Below are 8,970 nucleotides of genomic sequence, written 5' to 3'. Positions count from 1 at the left end.
CAAATAGCATGAAGTTCAGTGTGTATGAATCACCTAGGGTCATTAACCCGTGACTTCACTGGAGGGATGCCTGGATGAATTTGGCCCACTCACTTTCTCTCCTTCATCCCTCAGAATTTGAAAGTAGCATCTGATTTGGCATTCTTAATCCAATCGTAAATACATCAAGCACTGTGGTGAAGCCCAGCCATCCACACCTTTCATTCTTGCAGAACTCTGTTTCCAGACCAGAATACATAGATCCAACAGGCATTACTGTCCAATAGAAGAGACTTGATAGAGGAATGGATTTGGAACACTCAGCTAGTACATAATGGTGTGCTGTAGGTAGAATGAGTCAAGTTGTCACTTGCTCTGCTAGTGACTGATCCCAACTGCGCAGGCTGAGATGAGGTTGTTTTGTTTTTAAGCACATATTTCAGCACAGACACAATGCGTGTCTTTAACACAGTTTGAGAGATAGAGGGGGGACCCCTTTCAGGCCTGCCTCATCCTACAAAAGACCACAATACCCTCAGCTACCACTTAAGTCCACGGGAATTGAAGGCACTCAGCACCTCACTAGATCAGGCCCCCATACGCTGGAGATGAAGCAAGATTTTAGGGCACACAGGTGAAACTACTGGTAAATCCTTCAAGGGGAGCACTTAAATGCTGCTCTTTATGTTTACATTATACTTCCTGTTAATCAAGCAGGATTGTGGCATTCATAGTCTCATGCTCCCTATGAACGCGACAGGCCAAGGGCAAGGAACCTTGCCACTAACTATGAAACAATTACTCACCAAGAAGAAGTTGGATTTCTTCTCCATGGAGCCCTTTTCAAAAAGGAAAATGTCTCCATTGTTGCTGAAGTCTGATAACATTCTTACATATACTTTTTTTTTTTTTAAGTCACTCTCAGTGACCAACAGTTTGAGCCAGTCAGCTGTACTGCTATGTCATGGCTGGAGAATGTTCTTTTATTTTTAATTGACACACACAATTATACAACTGATCTGTGTGAACATGAAGTTGCCAAGGAACTTAACATTTCACTTCTCCCAGACTGGCGTCTGCATAGATGTAATCACACAGAGTGAAATATATTAAGTCTTAATTGCTTAATGCAATAGGTCTCTGGGGAGAGCCAGATAAGTTTACTTGGAGAAAAACTACATGTTCTGCTGAATAAAGAGTTTGTCCAAAGTGAGCCTTCATTCACTTTCCCTCAGCTGTATATTGCAGTAGGAAGGAGAGCTATTAAAAGAAAAAACCTAAGTTATTAATGCAGAGGAATAAAGTAGTCAGAGTCTGGAAATAGCCAGGTTATCAAAAAAGGACAAAAGGGGGCAGGGAAAAGGGGGAGGGGGGTGGAAGGGAGATAAATGGCAACTATATATGCTGATATGCTTCAGACTCCAAGTTAATCTACTTCTGATAAAGGTATGGAGGGAAGCTTCTAAACACCTCAAATGAAGTACTGATGTTTTAGACAGCAAAGAGTGTGCCGATATAGAGGTTAGTATTAGGTTGTCAGCTGAGGTATACAGCAATCCATCCTAACACCTAACTGAATCCTACAAATTCACTGTTTGAGTTGTTTTCATACCTGGAAAATTTAGCTGGCATTTGCATGAGGACCTAATCCTTGGCTGAATTATGCACCACGCAACACCGATGAAGGCAACAGGCTGTACCGGCTATGGGTCCAATCCTAAAATGTGCTGACCACATCCCTTAAGACACTGAATTCAAAGGGAGTGATGCTGTCAATTGAAGCTGAGAGCACCCAGCCCCTCACAGGATTGGACCCTAAATCAGCCCAGAACTTGACCCTCCTCCTCTATGCACTATAACATGATTCAGGAAAATCAGCAATGCAAGTAACAATGCAAGACCCTGTGGCTTCTAATGACATTAATACATTGCAACCTGCTTTACAAAAATGTGACATGTTCAGATTTTTCACAGTGTTCCAAGCCGCCCTGGGCTTTCGTATTTTGGGCAGCATGGTTTATGGTTATTCTGTTTTTGAAATTTCTGCTTATTCTTTAAGGCTTCTTTTCAGAGACAGATTTTGTACTTTACCTCCCCACACCTCCCCAGCAACATTTCTACTGCAAGTGTTTATACACAAGTCCTTCTTGGGAGAGAAGTCAGCACAGAGGTTTTGTTTACACCACAGTCTCATTCCCTTTCCCAGGTTTCACCCAACCATCCGCTCTCTTCTCTCGTTTCACTTTCCCTGAGTTCACCAGTCTGTTAGAGCACTTCTGCCACGTGTGCAGAGTCTTGGCCGACCAAATCCACATGCCAGATGTGATACCCACCAGCAGAGACATGAAAATTTTAAGCATCTCCACTGCCATATTGGAATCATCCGCTGAATAGCGAAAGATAGCCCAGTTGGAGATTTCATAGAAGTAACATGCAATTACACATGTAGCTGGGACAGTGTATAGCACTGAAAAGACACCAATTTTGACCATCAGTCTTTCCAGCTTGTCAGTTTTAGTCCCATCTTTTTGAAGATTAGACCTGATTTTAAATAAGGCCACTAAGCCTGCTGCTATGAATAAAGTTCCAATAACCAAGTAGGTGAAAAGCGGAGCAACGACAAAGCCAGTGAGTGCATCTAGGTTCTGGTTGCCGACATAACACAGACCAGTGAGCTCATCTGCATCTACTAGTCTCATAATCAAGATGACTATGGTCTTCACTGCAGGGATAGCCCAGGCTGCAATATGGAAATAGGAGCTGTGCATTTCTATAGCCTCATGGCCCCATTTGAGTCCTGCTGCTAGAAACCATGTTAATGTCAGAATCACCCACCAGATGGAGCTAGCCATCCCAAAAAAATACATCAGTAAGAAAATTATAGCACATCCTGTGTTCTTAAGACCTTCTTGGATAAGAACAGGTTCTGCTGCCTCTTCAAAATCACAGGATATCCTTTCCCGGCCTACAGTCAGCCTCACGATATAAGCAATGCTATAAATATTGTAGCACATGCTCAGAAATATGATGGGGCGCTCAGGGTAGGAAAATCTGGATGAATCAATCAGGAAGGTCAGGACTGTGAAGGCTGTTGATATGAAGCACAGACTAGCCCACACGGCCATCCAGATATCAGTGAATTCCTTAGCTGATCTGCTATAGAGACCAGCATCATAGCCACACTTAAGGACACAGCTCAGGCTTCTTTTTACCCAGATATACTGCTCTGAATTAGATCCCATTGTGTGACACTCTTCTCCTGGCTGCAAGGATGTCTTGCTGTGAAGGGGAACATCTTCATCCCCTGGACCCTCCATACACATGTGATTGTGGTCATTCTGGGGTGGAAATTTACTGCAGTTTAGACTGTCTGGCCAGGCAAATCCAAATTCTTTCAGAACAGGTTCACATCTTCTTTTGACGGAAAGGCACATGCCACCGCAGGGACCTATTGGGATGTTAATCTTCTCTGTGCACATTGGAACATAGACTGAACAAAGGAAGAACTGGAAGAGAAAAACAATAATCAAACTTGTGCTTAAAAGAAGATAAAAATGGTAGACTATATAGCAAGTTCCCTTTCTATCCTCTTTAACAGTACTGTTCAGTACTTTGCCTAAGTAAGCAAGGAGCAGCATGTAGTAAAGAAACCAAGGGAAAAAATCCTAAAAACCTCAGCCCTTGTTCTCAGTTCAAAAAAGTGTTTTGAGGCCAAATCCTGATCACTTTACTCACTAGAATTAACCTTATTGAAGTCAATGGGCCAGATTCACACAAGGTGAACAGAACTTAGCCCTAGATCTAAGCCTCAAATTTACAATTTAAGGGGGCAAAACACAAACTGAATAAGTACCGTAATTTAAACTTTAACAAATATATAGACCTTAGTTTTCGAGACTGCATAGAGATATTTAAAACTTGAAACAAAACAGTTACAATATTAACAGCTCTTTGAATTAACAACATTCACGGTTGAATATGGTCTTTGTATAAATCATATTTTTTCTTATAATGAAATTAGGATACTGTAATTTTCTCAGTACTTGACTCTTATAATTCTGGTACACACAAAGCAAATAGATGTGTGTAAAACTTAGCATTTAAAAAAAATGCCAAGCAATTATTAGTTTGGATACAACTATCTGAAGAAGTAAGTTTGTTATTCAACAACATCTAAGTCATGCAACTCCTACAGTGAAGTTACTGGAGGGGGTTCTCTTACCACAATTTTATGCTATGTCCCTTTGTTTTTTTATGACAAGTCACACACACACATTCACCTCCTCTGTCCATTATGTCTGGATGCACAAGGTTCACCAGCTCCTTACACATAACAACTGTGTCATTTATGGTTAGAAGTGAAGGGCTTTATGTGCAAGCATCTGAACTGGAAAGTCATGTCCTTGAAGCTGTCTATCTGTTTAGTATACTCTGTACTTTCATGATGTTCAAGGATAAATATTTTTCTTTAAGAAGTCAGTGAGAAAGTTCACATGCCTTGATCTGTAAAAGTCATTTTTTTAATATTAGGCTAAATGACATTTTCAAACCCATAAAGAGAGATCAGCCAATTTATTAACCCTGATTTAGAGTGTTCTCTTTAGTCTTCACACTAATCCAAATTCCTGTGCTACCAAAGGGAACACAGACAAGTACAGCATGCCAAACGACAGAAGAGTTTGGCTTCTTCTCCTAGCTTCTGACTTTGTGTGGAGGTTACTCCAGAAAGAGGACTGGGAACGGGACTCCTTGTGTATTTTACTTCAGTCTCTCAGCAACTGTAAACCCTGTGAGATTAAATGCTATTGTAACCTTATTGTACCTTCTTTTCTGTAGATTCACACCCAGAGGGGAAAGCTAATCTTGAGCCACTTTGCAGCTGGAAGTTTCCAAATGTATCTTTGTTTAACCCATTTAATAGTTTCTTTTAAAACTTTTGTTTACACCAGCAGATATTTTCACGCTATTCTATCCTAGAAACTTGGTCTGAGAAATAACCTGAAACCCGCCCACGACTGTTCCCAAATCGTCAGCAGGCAGCAGAGAAACTAGGTTGAAGTAGATTTACAAAACAAAGGCAAGAAATGCAACAGATTGAAACTTGGAGTCAGTGGGAAGTTCGCAGAACAAATGCAAGAAGTAAAACGGGAGGGATTCGGGATAGTCCCTGCTGCTGGAAGCGAAACTGCCTCTTTCCACCCTAGAAACCATTCGTTTTTAGCACCTTAGGACGAGATTAGGTTAGGAAATAAATTGGGGTGGGGGTGTCATTGGGGGGAATTTACAACATTTCGGGGGTGCAGCTGGCACCGTAACTGCAGCACTTTCCCTGCAATCTGCCCCTCTTTCCGGTCGGGTTTGCTCCACGGGAGGGATCCTCTGGCCGCTGCAGAGATCCTTGGCGCGAGCGCCGCTGCTGAATGTCACTCGTGCCGGGCTTGCCAAAGCGGGGGAACCGGGGGAGAGACACCGGCGCTCGGCGGCGGCTGGCACTCCCAGGAGCCCCCCGCACACCCTGACTCGCGGGCCTGGCGTTCGGGGAGGGGCACCCACCTGGAGCTGGCTGGAGCAGCCGTACTGGATGAGCGGGGTGAAGGTGGTGAGTTGCAGCTCCGCGTCCGCCTGCAGCTCGTGCCCCACCAGGTTGGGCATCTTGGTGACGTTGTAGCCCAGGTTCTGGCACATGGCGATGCGGATGGCATCGCAGCGCCGCTCCTCGTCCTCCCCGAAGCCGCGCGCCGCGCCGGGCAGCAGCAGCAGCAGTAGCCCCAGCAGCGGCAGCAGGAGGCGGCGGCAGCGGCCCCGCAGCCCCATGGCCCGGGCCCAGCCCCACGCTGCCCGCCCACCCTGCACCGCCCGGGCGCTGCCCCCGGCCAGACGGGCTCGGCGCGGCCGCTCTGCGGACACGGCCCGGCCGGACAGCGCGGGGGCGGGGCGCCCGGCGGTTAAAGGGCCCGGCGGAGACACTGCCCAGGGGAGGGACCGCGCCGCCCCGCCTCCGCCCACGGAGCGACCCACGGACGGCGGGCGGAGCAGCGGCCCCGACTGCCCTCCCTGAGTCCGGGGAGCCCTCTGCCGGGGGCAGTGTCCCTCCGGGGGGGCCCCTCCCGCCGCACCCCCGGGCAATGCCCCCCGATCCCTCCCGGGAACCTCCGCTCCCCCCCCCCCCCCGAATCCTCCTGCCGCATCCTGGAGCAATGACCCCCGACTCCCAGAGAGGGAACCCTCCCGGGGCAATGTCTCTCCGGGGAGTCCTCCCCCCGCACCCTGGGGCAATGCCCCCCGACACCTCCCCCAACCTTCCCACTGCCCCCCCCCCGGCAATGCTCCCCCCCAGCGCCCCGGGGCAATGTCCCTCCGGGGAGCCCTCCCGCTGCACCCCCGGGCAATGTCCCCCCAGCCCCTCCAACCTTCCCGCATCCCGGCGCAATGTCTCTCCAGGAAACCTCCCGCCTCACCCCGGGGCAATTTCACCCCCAACCTCCTCCAGGAACCCTTCCCCCACACCCCAGGGCAATGCCCAATGTTCCCTCCATACCCTCCTGGGAACCCTTTCCCCAGACTCTGGGGCAATGATCCACTTCCCCCATACTGAGAACCCTCCTACCTCCCCTATCGCTCCTAGGAAATCACCCACTTCCCCCCAGCACCCCTAGGCAATGCCCCACCTCCCCCCACAGTGGGAACCATCCTACCCCCCCAGCACCTCTGTAAAATGCCCCTCTGTCTTGCACCCTCTCCTCTGACTCAGGAGAGGGTGCAAGACAGAGGGGCATTGCCCTGTTGGGAACCCTCCTGCCCCAACTTATCCCCAGAACTCCTAGGGAAAAAATCACCTCCCCTCCACCCTTGAGTCACCCAGCAACCCCCCCATTGGGAACCCTTGAGCACCCCCTGTGCAATGCCCCAAACTCCCTTCCTAAGGAGCACTTTCCTGCACCCCTTCTGACTCTTAGCCCCCACACAGACATACTGGGAAACGCCTCACTGTTTGGCTGCTGGGGAACCCTCATTCACCCTTTTCCATTCCCCAAGCCTCCCATCCTACCCCGTCTCTACACAGTACCACTTCCAAGATAAGACAGTCTACCACCTGGGTAGCAAGTGGCTCCTGCTAATCTCAGAGGCATAAGTGCCTGATAAGATACAGGGCAGCACAAAGCGGTCATATGCACTCAAATGTCAAAGTCGATCCAGTAGGAAATAGCTATGTGACTTGAGCTTTTCGTCTCTCTCCCTCTCTAAGAAACATCAGAATGGTGCCAGCAACCTGGCCAAGAAACTGCTTTCTTCTTCTCTTGCCCAAATCAGTGGGATGCTGCAAATAGAGCCTACATATGCAAGTGAAGATGCACATTAGCCTGGTGGTTGGGCAGATTCAGTAATAGCAGGATTTGGGTTAAAGATGGAAGGAAGGAGCTTACTCAGGCGATGTCTACACTAGAAATGCTACAGGGGCACAGACGCTTACTACGGAGATGGAAGGGGTTCTTCTGTTGCTGTAATAAATCCACCGCTCCGAGAAGCAGTAGTTAGTTCTACAGAAGAATTCTCCCAGCGACCTCGCAGTGTCTGCATGGGGGCTTTGCTTGTCTTAATGATGTTGCACAAGGTGTGAAATTTTTCACAGCCCTGAATGATGTTGTGAAGCTGAACTAACTTTGTAGTGTAGTGCAGTGCAGCCCCCAAATTATAAACTCTTTGAGGCAGGACAGTCTTTGTGTTCTTTGTGTTTGTACAGTGCCAAGCACAATGGGGCCCTGGTCCATAACCAGGGCTCCTAGGCACTATGGCAATACAGATAATAATTAATAATAATTTCAAGCCAAAGGCATTATTCACAAGACAAAAATATAATCATCCCTCACTATAACAGCATATATTCATGGGCAAATGCCATTTGTTGAGCACTTCTTGCCGTCAGTGCCCTAATCCTGCATTTTGAGCAGAGCTGGTTAATATTTTTCAAACTAGAGGTTTGTTGTTATTGTTGAAAAGTGCCTTTTTTTCCTAACACAGTTTTTCGTTTGCAAAAAATTGTCGATGGTGCCAAACAAGTTTGTGTTTGTGAAAAATGTGGTAGCTTTTTTGGATTTTTTTCTGAATTTTTATCAAAAACTTTAAAAACATTTTCCAGATGGTTATTGAAATTTGTTTACTGAAAAATGGGCTGGGGGGGGGGAGGGAGAAATCCCACCACCACCAATAACATAAAAAAAGTTAAAAATAGACTAATTTTGGATGCTGAAAATCTTTAGCCATCTCTTCATCAATTATACACAGTAATAAAGAACAAGGCTTCATTTGCAGAATTTGTTAATGGAGTGTCTTCAACGAGTATATTCAACAAGTTCTGTGATTTGCACTGGTTGCTTCTTGGTTTGTGGGTGACACTTAAGGTGTTTCATTTGACCTGTAAAACCTCACATTTCTCCCTTTGCCGAACCGCAGAGGTGCTCAAGTTGAATCCCTGCTGATATGGACAAGAGCAAGTTGCTGGCATAGTGCCTCTGGGAGGGCCCCATAGCTTAGGAATTCACTCTCTCCTTGGTCCAAAAAAAAAATAAAAAAAAAAAAAATTGAGTTTGATGACCTTCAGAGCACACAGCACAGCTCATCTTCTTTCCCCGTGTATGTGAAAAGTGTCTGTGTCAGGGGGTGGTCAGGGGTTTTGGGCTTTTCTGTTATCTTGGGTTGCTGGCAGTGAGTTAAATTGTATGGCAGAGCTTTAGTTATGTTTGGGTATTAATTTTGTTGTACTGTTAAGTTATGTTAAGGGCACCTAGAATATACTGATAGTTGCCCTTTTTGGCATTCATATAAACCTATATAATAAGATAAATAAATAAATGAAATAAATGAAATATAATCCTGACTTTTGAGTGGGATGGACTGGATGATCTAGTAGATCTTTTCTATCTCTGACTTCTGTGATTGTGTATAAAGGATCGTGTCAAAAATAAAGATAAGAGTAGAGAAATGGGCTCTGAT

General features: G+C 46.5%; 1 protein-coding gene across 1 annotated transcript; it reads right to left on the bottom strand.

The window, feature by feature from the left end:
- Positions 1 to 2,156: 2,156 nt before the first annotated feature.
- Positions 2,157 to 5,793, bottom strand: FZD4 (frizzled class receptor 4). The gene is made up of 2 exons (XM_065410285.1): positions 5,533 to 5,793; positions 2,157 to 3,485 (listed from the first exon to the last, which is right to left on the bottom strand). Exons 1-2 carry the CDS (start codon positions 5,791 to 5,793, stop codon positions 2,157 to 2,159), a joined length of 1,590 nt encoding a protein of 529 aa, XP_065266357.1.
- Between the last annotated feature and the right edge of the window lie 3,177 nt (positions 5,794 to 8,970).

The sequence above is a fragment of the Emys orbicularis genome, chromosome 1 (assembly GCF_028017835.1).
Source record: "Emys orbicularis isolate rEmyOrb1 chromosome 1, rEmyOrb1.hap1, whole genome shotgun sequence".
Lineage (NCBI taxonomy): Eukaryota > Metazoa > Chordata > Testudines > Emydidae > Emys > Emys orbicularis.
This window is presented reverse-complemented; position numbering and strand designations above follow the sequence as displayed.

Excerpts from the sequence above, each read along its gene's own strand:
- FZD4 (XM_065410285.1), bottom strand. The coding sequence starts at position 5,793 with ATGGGGCTGCGGGGCCGCTGCCGCCGCCTCCTGCTGCCGCTGCTGGGG. Across the intron at positions 3,486-5,532 it reads GCTGCTCCAGCCAGCTCCAG|TTCTTCCTTTGTTCAGTCTA; the intron begins GTGGGTGCCCCT and ends TTTCTCTTCCAG.